Source organism: Lycium ferocissimum, chromosome 1 (genome assembly GCF_029784015.1).
Source record: "Lycium ferocissimum isolate CSIRO_LF1 chromosome 1, AGI_CSIRO_Lferr_CH_V1, whole genome shotgun sequence".
NCBI classification, from domain to species: domain Eukaryota; kingdom Viridiplantae; phylum Streptophyta; class Magnoliopsida; order Solanales; family Solanaceae; genus Lycium; species Lycium ferocissimum.
Window position 1 is genome coordinate 13140897 of NC_081342.1, and position 15840 is coordinate 13156736.

The 15840-nt window shown below is 37.1% G+C and overlaps 1 protein-coding gene across 1 annotated transcript; it reads right to left on the reverse strand.

The window, feature by feature from the left end:
• Nucleotides 1-118: 118 nt before the first annotated feature.
• On the reverse strand, nt 119-15233 carry LOC132048841 (putative GTP diphosphokinase RSH1, chloroplastic). Its single transcript, XM_059439529.1, has 24 exons — nt 14930-15233; nt 13862-14055; nt 12099-12263; nt 11609-11674; nt 11331-11423; nt 11107-11238; nt 10875-10973; nt 10723-10800; nt 10574-10645; nt 9967-10074; nt 9676-9773; nt 7563-7623; nt 7409-7471; nt 6881-6937; nt 6692-6793; nt 6100-6258; nt 5878-6009; nt 5710-5796; nt 5483-5554; nt 2798-2884; nt 2244-2700; nt 1452-1513; nt 599-667; nt 119-522 (listed from the first exon to the last, which is right to left on the reverse strand). Exons 1-24 carry the CDS (start codon nt 14952-14954, stop codon nt 427-429), a joined length of 2634 nt encoding a protein of 877 aa, XP_059295512.1. The 5' UTR covers nt 14955-15233; the 3' UTR covers nt 119-426.
• Nucleotides 15234-15840: the final 607 nt, after the last annotated feature.

Below are 15840 nucleotides of genomic sequence, written 5' to 3' on the forward strand. Positions count from 1 at the left end.
TTCTGTTGGAGTTTTTTTATTATTGTGGGTGGGGTTGGGGGGGAGGGGTCGGGGCGCGGAGGAGATGAGATCGGTGAGATTGCGTCAAATCTATACCACATTACAAATACATGCGAGAAAAAGAAAAGATCGAGGATCTTTAATACATTTTGTATAGACTGTTAACATTTGTTGGAGTTCGTATAGTTGAAAATTCCTTTACAAGTATAACTGGTCGCTACTCTGCCTTTATATACAGTCGCCTGACACCATACCTAATATTGTTTGCTTCTATAGTTGTCAAGAGGATTGGAGAAAGGGAAAAAACAATTGATGCCAACTAGAAGATAACTCAGAAATGAGAAAAAAAATTCAGGTTTCACTGGACAAAACTTTCTTCCCCAAGCTTTCAACAGCTGGGCAAGTACTCCACCAGGACACACTAAACTAGCATTCTAGAAACTGTTTGTTCTCTGACCAACTGCAGCCCGTGGACCATCCCAAAACACCTAGGATCGTGTCGATCCTTGAACATGCACCAACCTGCGGGAGCTGAGAATTCATAACATAGCACATAAATAGAAAGAAATGTTTATTGAAGAATGTTCAGAAGACATACCAAGCTCTCTAGGTTGGCTTCAATATGAAATACCGTGACACCCATTCCCTTCCCTCTATCCGTTTCTGCCTGCAGTTTTTTGAAGTAACTATCCGATCACCTCACAATTGAAAAGTTTCACATAATTGAAACAGAAGGAGAATATCACAATTTAATTGCTTAGAGCTCTGCACATTTTTTCGGATAAATATTCAAAAGGTAATTTCCCAAAAGAGGAATGGAATTTAATAGATAGGCTGCACAGCATAAAAAGAGATGAGAATTGTTTTAGTCCTCTCCTCGTAACAGTTGAGCACGAGTTTGCTTTTCTCCCCCACCATTTTCACAATGAATGCTCAAAACACTGTTCTTTTAAACTTCGGATATCCGAGTACTATCCTACCCATTTCCTTCCCTCCTAACATGTTTTCAATCACACCAGGTATGACATTCATCTTCTTCTTACTTTCTCTATCAGCATATCAAAAAAAGCTATGATCTCTCACTGCATCGGAATGCAGGTATTAGATCTGATTGACTAACTTAAGCTTGCAATATCCTCATTCAACACAGTTCACTTGTTAGCTTCTGCTGAAGTAGTAAAAAAATCAAAGAGTTAACAGTGTCACCTATTTCAACACAAACTGCCTAATTAAGCTAGCTAATAAAGATGTCTAGTTCCTGCTGAATCAAGATTCAGCTATTAAATTTAAAACAAATAGGGAAAATTTGCATAAACGCAAGCTAGGTTCAGATGTCAACTGCTGACAGCTTCACAGTCCACCCAGACCATATTAAAATATTGATTATCAATATGCATAGCTCAGGAGTTTAAGCTTAAACGAAAAATGATGTCATAAATGTTCCAACTCACCGTACAAGAACATATCTTGACGCCTACAGCTGCCAATGCTGAAGTAATATCCGCCATCATACCTAATGAATTATCATGGTTGAAATTTCAGCCATGACAAGTAATAAACCATGAAAGAAATTGGCCAGATATTAAATTTCTATTACTCAAGGAATACCAGGTCATAGATACTGTTCACGTGTGAATGAATATATGAGGTTAACAAACTGGAATTGAGGGAGTTGGAACGATACAAAATACATCAAAAAGAAAAAGAAAATTCAGCAGCTAAGCTGTAATTCACAACTAAAAGGTAAATTTACCACCTCGAAACCCCGACACACACTCACACACCTCCATTCAAACTTTTAAACACGTCATTCTTTTGAACTTGAAAATACTTGCTCCTTCAAGGTAGTCAAACTAAACACGTAATTCAGACAAACCTCTCTCTCACAAGGGATGTGGTGTAGTAGGTAAGATCTTTCCAGCCTTAACTAAAAGCCTCGGCTTCGAGCCCCGGGAATGTTAGAACCTTTTGGTTGGGAGATGTTCACCCTCCCCCCAAAAACCCCCTTTAGTGTGCCTACCTTGTCCGAGAGATTTGTTGGGCAAGTAGGTTTAGGCTACCAAATGCCTAAAGCAAAAGTAAAAGACAAATACTTGCAGTGCTAGTGGTAATAATTTTTCAAATGACTACGATAGAACCCTCAATACATAGCAAAGTTCGCAAATGTATCAAATATAGATGACCAGTGATGCCTTATCCAGTTTGATGCCCATATGCACTAGTTAGCCTCTCCCAAACATTACCTTTTCGATCTATGCTGACAACACAAAACCACTGAACAGAGTGCCCTTCGAGGTTATGCCAAGTTGCGACTTTGCTAGCCAGCCAGCCGTCCAACCCCGGCAAAATTTCCCTGTACCTTGGTATGTTAGCAAGTATCATTTCTCCAACACCATTTCCTTGTGACAATGTCTCCCCTGTGGCCTTCAAACTCATATGCTGCATGCACTTATTATGTTTCCCGTTTACCTTGGGCATTTGAATACTAGCGCTGCGGAGTTGGAAAATATCTTCACTGTTCATCTTTGCAGATGATATCTCCATAACATTCTTGAGGATTTTCTCCCATGAATGTTTGGTTCCCTTAGAGTAATCTGCTAATTCCTCCACTGTGCTGTCTCCTTCAGACTCAGAAGCAAATTCCTTTACTGAATCCACGGTTATTTCAGATGCTGATAGTGCAGCTTGCTCTCTCAAAAACTAAACAAAAAATGAGCCACATTAGTTAACTTGTCATTGTAGTAGCAGTACATAATAAATTTCCATTCTAACTCTGCAGAGAGCCAGAGACACCTACTTTCATAATCTTGTGCCGGGCACTACGAGTTTTTGCATGTTGAAGCCACTGTTTATGTCTCTCGAAAGCAGACTTGCTGGAGAGACCCTGAACAAAGAAAAATAACCAGATGCTTGTAGATTACCAGCATGAGGAACTAATTACTTGAGTCCATCGAGTAAATTTTAGCATTTTACAGAGCTTACAGGAAGAAACGAATGATGGCAACCTACACCTGTATATTGATCCACACTCCCATCTTTTAATTTTATTTTTTGATAGGTAATCAGTTGTTTAAATTTATAACAGCTCGATGGCACAAAAATCCAACAACTTGAGGTTAGCCACAAAAAATCAGTTTCAGAGTAAGAGATAAGCTATGACTTGTGTTGAAAATAAGTGTTTGATGGTAATATTTAGAGAAAAGACATGTTTTAACCCCTGAACTTGGCACGAAAACTCACTTTAGCAACTAAACTTAACTTCTATTTATTTACCCCCCTTAACAACTTACGTTTCAATTGTTTTCCACCCCAAAAAATAATACCACTCTCACAATGGGAGGTGTATTACACTGACGTCACCTGCCACGTCAATGCCACATCATTGCCACGTCAATGCCACATCATTGCCACGTCGTTGCCACATCATTGCCATGTCAAAATTACCAACACATCATTTTTTGTTTTTCTTTTATTATTTTTTTCTTTCTCTTTCTTCTTCTTTCTCCTCATCCTCACCCAACTTTTATCAACCACCATGCCGCCGCCGACGTCGCCGCAGCAAAAATTGGACGAACTGCCCTTAAAAAAAAAAATCATCACCATCATCTTTAACCCACATCCACACCCACCACCACCATCATCTCCCCACCAAATTTCATCAAATTAAAAGAAAAAAAATCACCACCACCATCTTTAACCCACATCCACAACCACCATTATTTCTAGCAAAACCATTTCTTCCACCACCATTATTAGTAAACCCATTTCTACCATAACTTTATTTTTTGAAAGAAAATCAAAATACCCACATCCACAACCATCACCATTTCTAGCAAACCCATTTCTTCCACCACCATTATTAGCAAACCCATTTCTTCCGTAACTTTATTTTTGAAAGAAAATCAAAATCAAAATCAAAATCAAGAAACCAAAAAAATGGTGAAACATATTCTACTCACAAGCCTAAAAGATAACTAAAACATAATCGGAAGGAGAAGCACAACAGATGGCGGCTAATATTCCTCTTCTGTTGGAATTAGCTAATGATGTGCTTAATTCTAAAGTCAAAGCAGTTCATGAAATTTTTTATAATTTCCATTCAATGAATTATTATCTTTTATGTACTTCTAAGTAAGCTTGGAATAACAACTTCACTAAAGAAATTGCACGGACTGCCCTTCACTAAAGAAAAAAATTTCGTGGTGGTGGTGGAGGTGACAGTGGTGGGTAAGAGGACCCGGGGGGGGGGGTTTAGAAAAAAGAGAAAAAGCAGCTGGGGGGCTGTGGCGGGGGAGGGGCTGTGGAGTGGGAAGAAAAACAGCTGGGGGCGGGGCTGTGGAGTGGGAAGAAGATGTTGGGTGGAGTTGTGGAGTGGGAGGGGGATTGTGAAGAAGATGGTGATGATTTTTATTTTTATTTTTATTTTTAATTTATAATAATATATATATATATCACTTTTTTGTTTTTCACTCTCTTAATTATTTTTTTTTTAAAAATTTGGGGTGGAAAACAATTGAAACGTAAGTTGTTAAAGGGGGTAAATAAATAGAAGTTAAGTTTAGTTGCTAAAGTGAGTTTTCGTGCCAAGTTCAGGGGTTAAAACATGTCTTTTCCCTAATATTTACTATCCATTTGGTGTAATACATGCACTGATTAAATGATAGAAGCGCAATAACCATTTTTTAATTTAAAACAACTCGATGGCACAAAAATCCAACAACTTAAGGCTAGCTACAACAAATCAGTTTCAGACTAAAAGATAAGCTATGCCTTGTTGGAAACAAGTGTTTGATGGTCCTATTTACAATCCATTTGGTATATTACATGCATTAATAAAATGAATATCACAGAATTATTTTAAAATTTGGTAAATCCCACCTCACCTCACCCCCCCCCCCCAAAAAAAAAAAAAAAAAGAGAGAGCTCAAAAAACCCCTGCCCAGGAGCCCACTTCCACCTCACTCCCTTGGTGACTCAGACTCCCTATCTTTTGATTGGAGGTGGAGGCTTGTGCTACTAGACTATCCCTCCCTTGCCAATCATACATTATTAAAGAATGACCAGTTTATATGCCATTAGCATAAAAGGGGAGGTCCAAGAACTGAAAAATTAAGAAGACAGAGGAAACCAAAAAAGATGCATGCCTACATATTAAAAACAGCTGACCTTTATCTGCACAAGGTTGTGATTAGAAGCATCAAAAAACCACAAGAATTTGCTTTTCCTTTCATTCATAATAGCTTAAACTCTTAAGGTTTAGTTGATATCTATGATTTTCAGAATTACAACACATAAAACATTATTTAATATCTCAGCAAGACAAATCTATAATTTTCAGAATTACAACACATAAGACATGATTTAACGTCTCAGCAAGACAAAAACAATGAAAAATGTAACAAGCCCCAGGCTGCCCATAAAAGGAAGAGGAAAAAGATAGAGAACATAGGCAAAAGAAGGTAGGGAATTCAGAGCAACTTACACTGTAGGTGATAATCTCTACAACTTCTGCGTTTGCAAGTACATGCACTGGATTGACAAGATTACCGTTCACCTGCAAACAGAAGATGCTGCAATCACATCCAGATTTATGAAGCATTTAAACCTATAGTAACAAGATTTTTTAATTTTTTTGATAAGGTGAGAATTTATTGAAAACAGTATTATCAAGCTGATACTGTGAAAAAACTATAGTAACAAGATTGAAACCTTTGCAGCCACCATTTTATTGCCAATTTCAGTGTGTATCATATACGCGTAATCAATGACAGTAGCCCCATTTGGGAGATGTTTTATCTGCAAATAGCAAAGTGGTATAGTGATGATGTAACAGGACTCAAAAAAGGGAACAAATTGAGTAGAAAAACCAGAATTTACCTCTCCTCCGGGTGTAAAGACAAAGACACGACTGCCCAACAGATCTCTGGTAATAGTGTCCACAAATTCCCTAGAACTCATGTTTCCAACAAACTCTTCTTGCCACTCCCTGATTGCATTCAGCCAGCCAATCTACACCAGAAAAGAAACTTTTCCCTATAATAGAAGCCCACACAGCTATTAAGGCAATAGACAGTTAAGCAAAAGCAATATACTTTATACCCTGAGAGCAATATTAGCATTGTTAAGGCAGACTATTTTCCCTCGTGAACTTCTACCATTGGTTATAACATGACCAACTAAACCATTTACAAAACCTTTCCCACTGTAATGTGCAGCAATGCCTCTCTCGGCTATGAGGTCCATCTCTTCAGTTCTTATCTGCCAAACATTACGCAAGTATAATCAGGTTGCTAGAAAATAATCAGAAACAAATAAATGCTGACTTGTCAATAAACCAGCGGCAAATTCTTAATATCAGAAAGTGAAATGTCAAAGATGTTGAAAAATGTCAAAGACAGTTCAACATTTTATTTTCATTTTTTTAGAAATACATCACCAGGATATACATATTCCCCACTCATAGTAAAATAAATATTGAAATAATGGCTGAAAAGTTAGTTTGATAGAGAAACATCAAAGGAAAGTTTAAAATTTGAAGAGTTCAATGTGTTTGAATTATTGAAATTGTGTAGAAATAGAATGGTGCCATACATTTTGGTACATTTCAAAATAGGTAGGTCATGCATATTGGTATAGATGGACTAACTGATTTCTTTATTGTTCATTAGTTCTGGGGGTGCCATAAGTGTACCTGAACTTCCAAACGAAACATGCTCTCATACAGAAATGGAATCACTGTCGTGTGAAGACTTTGATAGCCATTAGGCTTTGGGGTGGCAATGTAGTCTTTCATCTGTTGCAAAATGTTACAGATAGAGCGATAGAAGTCCATTAGCATATGACAAACAAAAGGGATGGAGATAAATTATCCAACACTTACAGCACGAGGGATAGGTGTCCAAATTCCATGTACTAGTCCAAGCACATGATAGCATATCTACAGAGGAAAAATACGTTAGAGACATCTTACAGAAAGAGTTGCAAATTTAGCTATTAATTAAGAAAATTATATGAATTTGGTGCATTGCGCAGCAATTGTTTCTGCTCAATGTCCAAAGTAATAACACTTGGGTACCAACGTATATGAATTACAATACATTACTATGCAATCTTATTACAAACCAAATGCATGATAACAAGGTAACATATCCAATGAATGCCCTATTTCCACGAACAAAATAGTATACCAACATTACCCCCCTTTTCTCTTAATTTTGGGAAATACAAGTTGTATGGTCAGTTGTACACAAGTTTTCCAAATTGTAAGCCCCTTGAACTTTGAATAATATATGTCATAGACAACCTTAGAAGTTTTACCAATAAAAAAGAAACAACCTTAGAAGTTTTGTGAAACCAAACAAAGAATTCAACTTCAAAAGAAAGCTGTATCTGCGTCATAATATGTTACCTGCTGTGCACTGCAAAGGGGCCTAACTCCAACACAAGGCTTTGGTTTTATGATAATTCGAAGCTGTAAATCCAAACATATCAAGTCAACACATAACATTAGACATAAAGCAACATTTTCTATCAAATTTATCAAGCTTCTAACAAAAGAAGACCTGTGCAATTTGGTTTACTTCGTTTATTGAGCTCTTAGATTTGAGTATTGCTTTATAGATGCTGCAGATAAAAATCAACAAAACTGATTAGGCAAAATTCAACATCACAACAATGAGGCAGAATACATAAAAGGCTCCCTGAACTTGTCAGCAATTTTCACTTAGGCACCTCAACCGAGGCTTGTCCCTATTGTACACCTGAATTCAAACTAAATTGTGTCCATTCCGACAACTCGATGACATGACAGATGACACAGAGCTTAAATCTCACTACAAATAAAGCGCGTGAACAGCATAATTTCTTTCTCCTTCTCTCCCCACCACCATATCCACCCTAGGCTCTCTCCTGCCACCACTCCGCCACCACATCCAAAAGAGATTCTTCTTAGGTCATGTGAAAGTCTGCTATCTTACACCGAAAGCACAAAACTTTGCTTTTTCTTTCTTTAACTTTTCCTAAACTTTTTCTCGGAATTATCCAGCTTAGTTTAGAAGATTCATGGCAGAGGAACAAGTGGCCACGGTTCTTGAATTTTCCCAAGCTTTCATTTCTCAAATTTGAATCAGACCTCGACTTTTCCATATAAGCTTTCTCAAATTTGAATAAGAGACCATATAAAAATACGGTGGGTCTACAACGGGTGGTGAACGCTGTGTGTTGGGGGCTATGACCGCAGTTGGGAAGCTGGAAAAGGGAAAATGAATTCGGTTTTTTTTTTTTTTTTTTTCTTTTTTTTTTTTTGTGTGTGTGTGTGGGGGGGGGGGGTTTGTTGGGCCATCTGAAAGTAGAAACTGGGGGAATCTGTTCGCCCTTTTCTCTCCATTGTCTTGCCTCTCTCCTCTCCAACTCCAAAAAGTTTGCTTCTGTTACACCTCATGAACTGATGGACTCAGCTGTTTAAGACCTCTCAATTCATTTATTTTTCGAGCTCATCTCAATCACTCAGGAAAGGAGAAATGGTTTTCAACAGGAGCTAAAGAAGTCAGTCTCAGAGAACTGTCACTACGAGCGACCACGGTTGGCAGCAGGGGAGTTCCTGGAAAATGCAATTGAGAAGGGAACATTGGGGTTACTTTTTCTTTTTTGCTTAAAACCCTTTTTCAGACTCAAAAGCCAACTTTTTTTGCTTCATTAGTGTTGCCAAGTCAATTTGCGTGCAGCAGTTCACACGTTGTGCTTTATTTTTTTTAATTTTTTTTAACCCTTCGGGTGCGCACAGGGTAAACCCAGCTCCTGTGCAATAGCTCGCAAACCACACAGGAGAGATAACCCGCACTAGGCAAGCCCCGTGCGACGAGCTCGACCCAGAAGGCAAATCCCCTGCTGTCATAGGCAGGGGGTTTCGAACCTGAGACCTTCATTATAAAAGCCCTATGCTCAACTAACTAAGCCACCCTTGTGGGTCACGTTGTGTTTTTGTTACTAGCTAGTAACGAGGGTTTAATAGGCACAATTTGTCTTGAGAGCGGGTGCCAATTGGTACAAGCCTTACAGTGCCCAGCGAAATTTTTTGTCGAGTTTAGGAGGCCGACTATGTATTCGCGCGACAATAATATGTTTATGTATACGAATGTTACTAACGGGGACACATTTCTAGTATGAATTACAAAAATAAAATTTAGAACCAGAAGAACCGGACACTTCTTCAATAGCTCTGCTTTGGAAAATGCGCACTAGAAACCAAAGCCCATGCCTAAGTTTGAAATGAGCTGGACAGAGCTACGCAATTCTACTATAGAAACTTTAAACACAGAAAAGGATTCAAGAAATTGAAAAAGTTCACTATGATCTGAAAAATATTGCAGAAACATGCCATACTTGGCGTCATTAGATTTGGAAAGAAATTGGAGACAAAGACTTGTGGGTCCACAACCAGTGAACCGGATGATAGAGCAAATATTTTTTATCAGACGGCAGAGCAACTTATTAGGTAGGCATTAAGCATAGGTAGAATTTCACTCTTTCCTTTGAGGATGTGACAACCCACGAGTAAAAAAATACTATCAAATAAAGAGATTATAGAAAGAAAAAGAATACTGTAAGAATGCCAGGGATGGCAATAAACACCAAACTAAATATGAAATTAGTAGCAGGAAATAGGCATATGTGCACCTGTAAGGTTCCTTGCATATTGATTGAATTTCCGTCTTCACCGTCACAAGGTCTAGGAATTGGTCTTCCTCTATTTTTTTCATCAATATTCTTTTGGCCTAAGGAAAGAAACCACACAATTAGAAGGAGATGAACTGATGACTACACAAGAGTTGCCAGAAACACCACAGTGATAACAGATAGTATTCTCAGCTTATAAGTAAAAGTTGCATGTCGTAGCGTGGATGGTAGGACGACAGATTTTCTGAGTAACTATAATAATTAAATTTCAGAAGGGTGACAGATAGGTACCTCGTCGAGTTCCTTTTCATGATCTTTATAAAGTTCTGCAATTCTTCGCTGCACCCTGGCATAGTCTTGAGCATTTGTATACATAAATGCTAAATTTTCAAGCTCTGACTGCATGATGAGAAGTCAAAAGTTCATCAAAGGAAGCGATATAAAATCATAAGTTAGAGGAAAAGAAACCCTACATAATGAAACAAGCGCGAGTCTATACCCAAAATTTCAAAGCCTATTTAACTTCCAAAGAAAGTACCTCACCCAGCCCCAAAACTCTCTCACCAGGCAAAAGAAAAACACATTCTATCTAAGATAAAGCAGGCTATTAGATGACAAAAATAGATAAAGTGAGGCTACTAGCTGCATCATGTCTCTTTGCAGATCATAATCACATGTCACTAATAAAATGTATGACTATTATTATCATTAAGGCATTAAGCAAATCCAGGAAAAGGATTAAGAAAATGAGATCTTCCATAAACACTAACAACTATACTGTTCTGAAGGCCACACAACCAGTCACTGGGGGGAAGGGAAGAAAAAATGAAAAAATCAATTAGGGACATATCTAGGCATGTCAAAGCACTTTAGAGTCTTGAAGAAGCTAAAGAGAAACCTTGATTTGGTATATTCCAAGCAGTTTCGCCAAAGGAGCAAAAACCTGCAGCGTCTCTGTTGCGATTCCAGACTGGGGGGGACATAGAACAGCAAGATTGTTAGAGATTCAATGGAAACAGCCACAAAAATAAATTAAAATTTACGTACCTGCTTATGTGGAGGCATATGTGAGAGAGTGCGCATGTTATGTAATCTATCAGCTAATTTGACAATTATAACACGGACCTGAAACAGAAATACTTTAGATAAGGGATTGTGAAGAAAGTAACAAAATCCGTGCAAGTAAGTAGAGGCATTACCTCCTCCGTCATGGAAAGAAACATCTGCCTAAGGTCATCAGCTTTGACATCCTGTACATGGATTTCATCCTTGCACTTAATCTTTCCCAGCTTGGATACCTAACACATCAATCCCATTCGAATCAAATCAACAAAATTGTTTTAATTTTTTACCTACACAAACAAATCAATCCAAAAAAAAAAAAATGGAAAGAAGAAGATTCTATGATAACTATATCTTCTGAGGAACTACCTTAGTCTCCCCTTCAACAATACGGCGAACTGTTGCACCAAATTCCTTCTCTATTCTCTCAAAAGTAACTACATCTGTGTCTTCTACAGTATCATGTAATAACCCAGCAGCAACTGACTCCCAATCCAATTCCTCAAAAAAAAATAAAAAAAAAATAAATAAATAAATCAAAGTCAGTTGATCCCTCCCTAGCCAGGAAAGTGCAATAGTTCCATACAACTTACAAGCTGTCCAAGGATCTGTGCAACTGCAACTGGGTGAATAATAAAGGGCTCTCCACTACGACGCTTTTGACCATCGTGTGCCTCAAAAGCAAGCTGTAATAATGGTCAGTATATAAGACTCTTTTTTTCCAATATAGTGAACTAGATGGATATTATGGCATGCCAAGTATTTGTTAACAGATGCTTATCTTGCCAAGGATGAAAAGGAGGAGGAAGGAATTCAAAGCCGAAGTGAAGATCAATTATGTTGAATGTTGATGATATGGGAATATACTTACATTCAAAGCCTTGCGAACCAACTCCAATTCCTTGCAAGAGAGATATGAAATAGTAGGTTTAAGATCCTGCGAGACAGATAACTGATATTAGCAAGACACTAACGGAGCATACACTTGATTAGCAAATGACCATAAAGACATGCACATTAAAGACAGCACATGCTTTAGATTCAACATCGAAAGAAATGAAAGTTTTATCTGTGGGAAAAGAACAATCATTATAATGCAATTAGACGTTCTGAGAGTTGCTCGGGCTTTCTACTTCTAGTTAGAACATCTGGCAGTTTAAACTTTCCCATTTTCTTTGCTTTCAGAGAAATTTTGCTTATTTACAACTGGTAAATTCTAGTGCTTAGTGCTTCCCAATTTCCAAAAAAGCAACTGTTAATCACAATTCATGTTCTTTCCATCATGACAGAGAGTAGATTTAGCCAAGCTTTGTCGATGATGCCAGGAATCAGAGATGATCTATAGCTAGAGGAGCACAAACCTCCCACAAACTCTCAGGAGATGTCTCTACATATGACTCTGAAGAAAATGATAAAGAGCAACACAATTTCGTTTTGCTAGAAGCAGATAGTAGAAGCGTTGAGCCAGGGAATCCTCGCAGAGCTTCAACAGGGTAGCGAGCATCCATATCAGAAGTATAACATCTCTGCCACAAGTAAAAGCTAGTAAGGTAACAGATTGTGATGCATATAATAATTGCTTCTCAAGAAAATTAACTATAATCCTTTATGCGTAACTTCTCAGAATATACACATATAATTACACATGCTCACAAAAAATATACATGTCTATTTGGGTCAAGCTTAAACTCATTCTCGTTGAGTCCTTGACTCACCTCTGGAGAACAGGATTTTGGGAAACTTGATAGGGTCCAAAAATCAAAAGGCCTATCTATGTATTTGCCACAGTATACTCCTCTTTATTTTTCTAACACATTACTTTATGAATGTCTATAACATTTAGCACTAGGCTATGTTAGGCGTAAGTATTGAAGAAGAGCAGATGTTGTATGTTCAGTAAACTTTGAAATTCTTATAAATAAATCAATTACACCTCAATTCCAATTTGGTTAGGGTCCAAGCCACTCTATTAACGTCCACTAAATTTTATAACCAACAAAGGAAATTTTCAAGATACTAATTCTTTTTACTTTTTAGTGGGACATCATGACAACTTTTTCTTTTTTCTTATCACGACAAACTTTACCACCTTTTACCTCATTCATCAAGCCTAGCTACGTTTAAACGGAAAAAAAAAAAAGTGGCTGCACTAAAAACAAATGAGTGCATAATCCAAAATCTATCACAAATTTGATTCAACGGGTGTCGGCATAAACTTTTACCGATTCCTATACGTAATCTATATATATTCTAATGAGACTATAAACTATTCTACTGAGTTATAAAAAAATGTCCACACCGGGAATTTGAAGACATCCAAAGGTGTAAAGATTTTGAACTACTCAACTCATTGGCTTAAGGCTTCGAATTAGATGCTCAAAATCTTTCATGCGATCTCGAACTCAACCAAGTTCATCTTACATTAGTAAGTCCAAATTCAAGTCTACATGTGATGCCAGAATTGAGTCACATGTGGAAAAATGTTGAGCTATATAAAAACGTCCCACATTGGGTATCAAAGGCATTCAAGTGAGTTTATATAAATCTTGTGCAACTCCATCCATTGCCTTAAAGCTTTGAATTGGTATCTCCGATTCCTCCACATGTTCACACGTGAACCCAGAATTGAGTCACATGTGCAAAGATGTGGAGCTATATAGAAACGTTCCACAACGGGTATCAAAGGCATTCAAGTGAGTTTATATAAATCTTGTGTAACTGTATTTAATGCCTCAAAAGTTTTGAATTGGAATCTCAGATTCCTCCACATGTTACATAGATCACGTTACGCAATATAAAGAACCAAATTATTGCACAAAGATTATTCACTGATAAATGAATGCAATCTGCTGCAGTGACCACCAAATTTCCTTCACATTCATCTAGTAAAGACTAATAATCTAACCATAAACACAAGCAAAAATTAAAAGAGACCAATCCATAGCAATCACGAACAAGTTACTTCACAGGAAAAACGTGAATGACCGACAAGTTCTAGTAAAGTGCAAGGCAGCAAAGCCTCTGAACCTAAAAGCTTAACTAACACAAAGTTGTGTGGACTCAAATTTATTTTCACTAAATGCGATTAATTTCGTAGTGTAAGTTGAGAGGTGAGTAAACTTACACATCGGCGGAGACGATCTCTTCTTCCATATCGCCCACAAGGAGTAGAAGAACACTGAGAAGGATGAGTTGTGCTGGCAAGGGACCCAGTCAAGGCCCTTGGCGCCTTCGAGGCACAAGATAGCACACTGCAGTCAAGTCTTCCACTCACATCTCCTTTCCAAGAATTACATATATTCACACATTCGATAGAAACTGCACAATTGAAAAAATAAAATAAACGGTTCACTCATCATTCACGTTAGCTCCACTGTCTGCCAAAAGTAATTTTAGTAGATTCAGTGAACCTCCAGTTACAGAAAACCTCCATTTGCTTTATACAACTTATTTAGTAGTGGAATGAAACGAATGGAGTAGACTTACGTATACTCATACCCTCGATAGAAACTGCATAAATGAAAAAATAAAATAAACGATCCACGCATCATTCACATTAGCTCCACTGTTCGCCACGAGTAATTTCAGTATACATAAAATCTCCAATTTGCTTTGCAATACAAATCATTTAACAGTTGAATGAAAACAAATGGATAGACTTGCATAATTTAAATATCCTGAGCGCGACGAATTCGCAATTAAAGTGCATGTATCAATTGATTAACACACCATTTTTGCACATTGAAATAAAATGAAAGGTTCACACATCATTCACGTTAGCTCCACGATTAATTTTAGTAAAAATTTAGTTAACCTCCAGTTACATAAAACCTCTAATTTGCTTTGGAATACAAATCATTTAGCTGAATGAAACGAATGAAGTAGACTTACATAACTTAAACATCCTAAGCGCGACTAATTCGCAATTCGCAATTAAGGTGTATGTATCAATTGATTAACACGCCATTCACGCACAATGAAATAAAATTCAAAAACATAGCTCCACTGTTTTCCACGTGTAATTTTAATAAATAGAAAACCTCTAATTTTTCCTTGCAACACAAATCATTTAGCTGAATAGACTTACATAACTTAAATAGCCTGAGAGCGACTAATTCGAAATTAAGGTGTGTGTATGTATGTATGTATTTATTGATTCACATGCCATTTTGGCAGAATGAAATGAAATTACCTGACATTGAAGTAGCAGAAGCCATGTGTATTCAAAAGCATCGGTAACAGTGTAGAGATATGAATTAAGAAAAATCAAACCAACCACGACAAAAACTCGTTCGTCTAGAAACACAAAGATGCAGCAGATATATAAACATAATCGCAGCGAGTGAAGGAATCAAAGCTGCGATTATTACAGGCAGAATTTAATAGAGAAATTAGGGAGCACTCAAGAAGCGAGGAGGATAAGCCAATGGAAGTGAGGAGATAATCTAGAGATAGAGAGAGAGAGATTTCAGCCAAAGACCACACGATTACAAAAAAAGCCGTTTCATATAGATATTTTTTTCTTTCGATTTTTCCTTTTAAACCCTGTTTCTTTTCTTTTGCTTTCGGAATAATTTCACTTTTGGTGCTTCCATTATCAAAAAAAAAAAAAAAAAAAAATTGATTTTGGTCCTTATAGTATTTGGCTAAACATATCTAAACTTTAATTAACTAAAATGTACATTTTTATCCTTTTATAAAGAGAAAATATGTGATAGTAGACCTTTTCTGAATTATATTATCTTTAAATTGTTGAGGTAAAATAGCTCAAAGATAATCTCAAAATGATGGTTATATTATACGCTTTGGACGAAGTTTTCACGATTTTTTTTCCCGAAAGATTTCACACTATTAAGAGTATCTGATACCTTATAAGTAGCTTATTCAGTTAACAATGTGCGATTTATTCACACACACACACCCAACAATCTCGCTTTTAAATTAAGTTTCACATGACTCATTATCTTTCACTGGCTAATTTGGAGATTAATTATATGTCTCACACATCAATTGAATATTTATAGCCATCAAGCCCACTGTTTTTTTTCTTTTTCTTTTGTGAACACGTCTTTAAAGTCACAAGTGAAGAATGAAATTACACCT

Coding starts and splice junctions, on each gene's coding strand:
- LOC132048841 (XM_059439529.1), bottom strand. CDS start 14,954: ATGGCTTCTGCTACTTCAATGTCAG. Junction 10,801..10,874: donor TTCTTTCCATGACGGAGGAG/GTAATGCCTCTA, acceptor TTTCTGTTTCAG/GTCCGTGTTATAATTGTCAA. Junction 9,774..9,966: donor ATGAAAAGGAACTCGACGAG/GTACCTATCTGT, acceptor TTCTTTCCTTAG/GCCAAAAGAATATTGATGAA.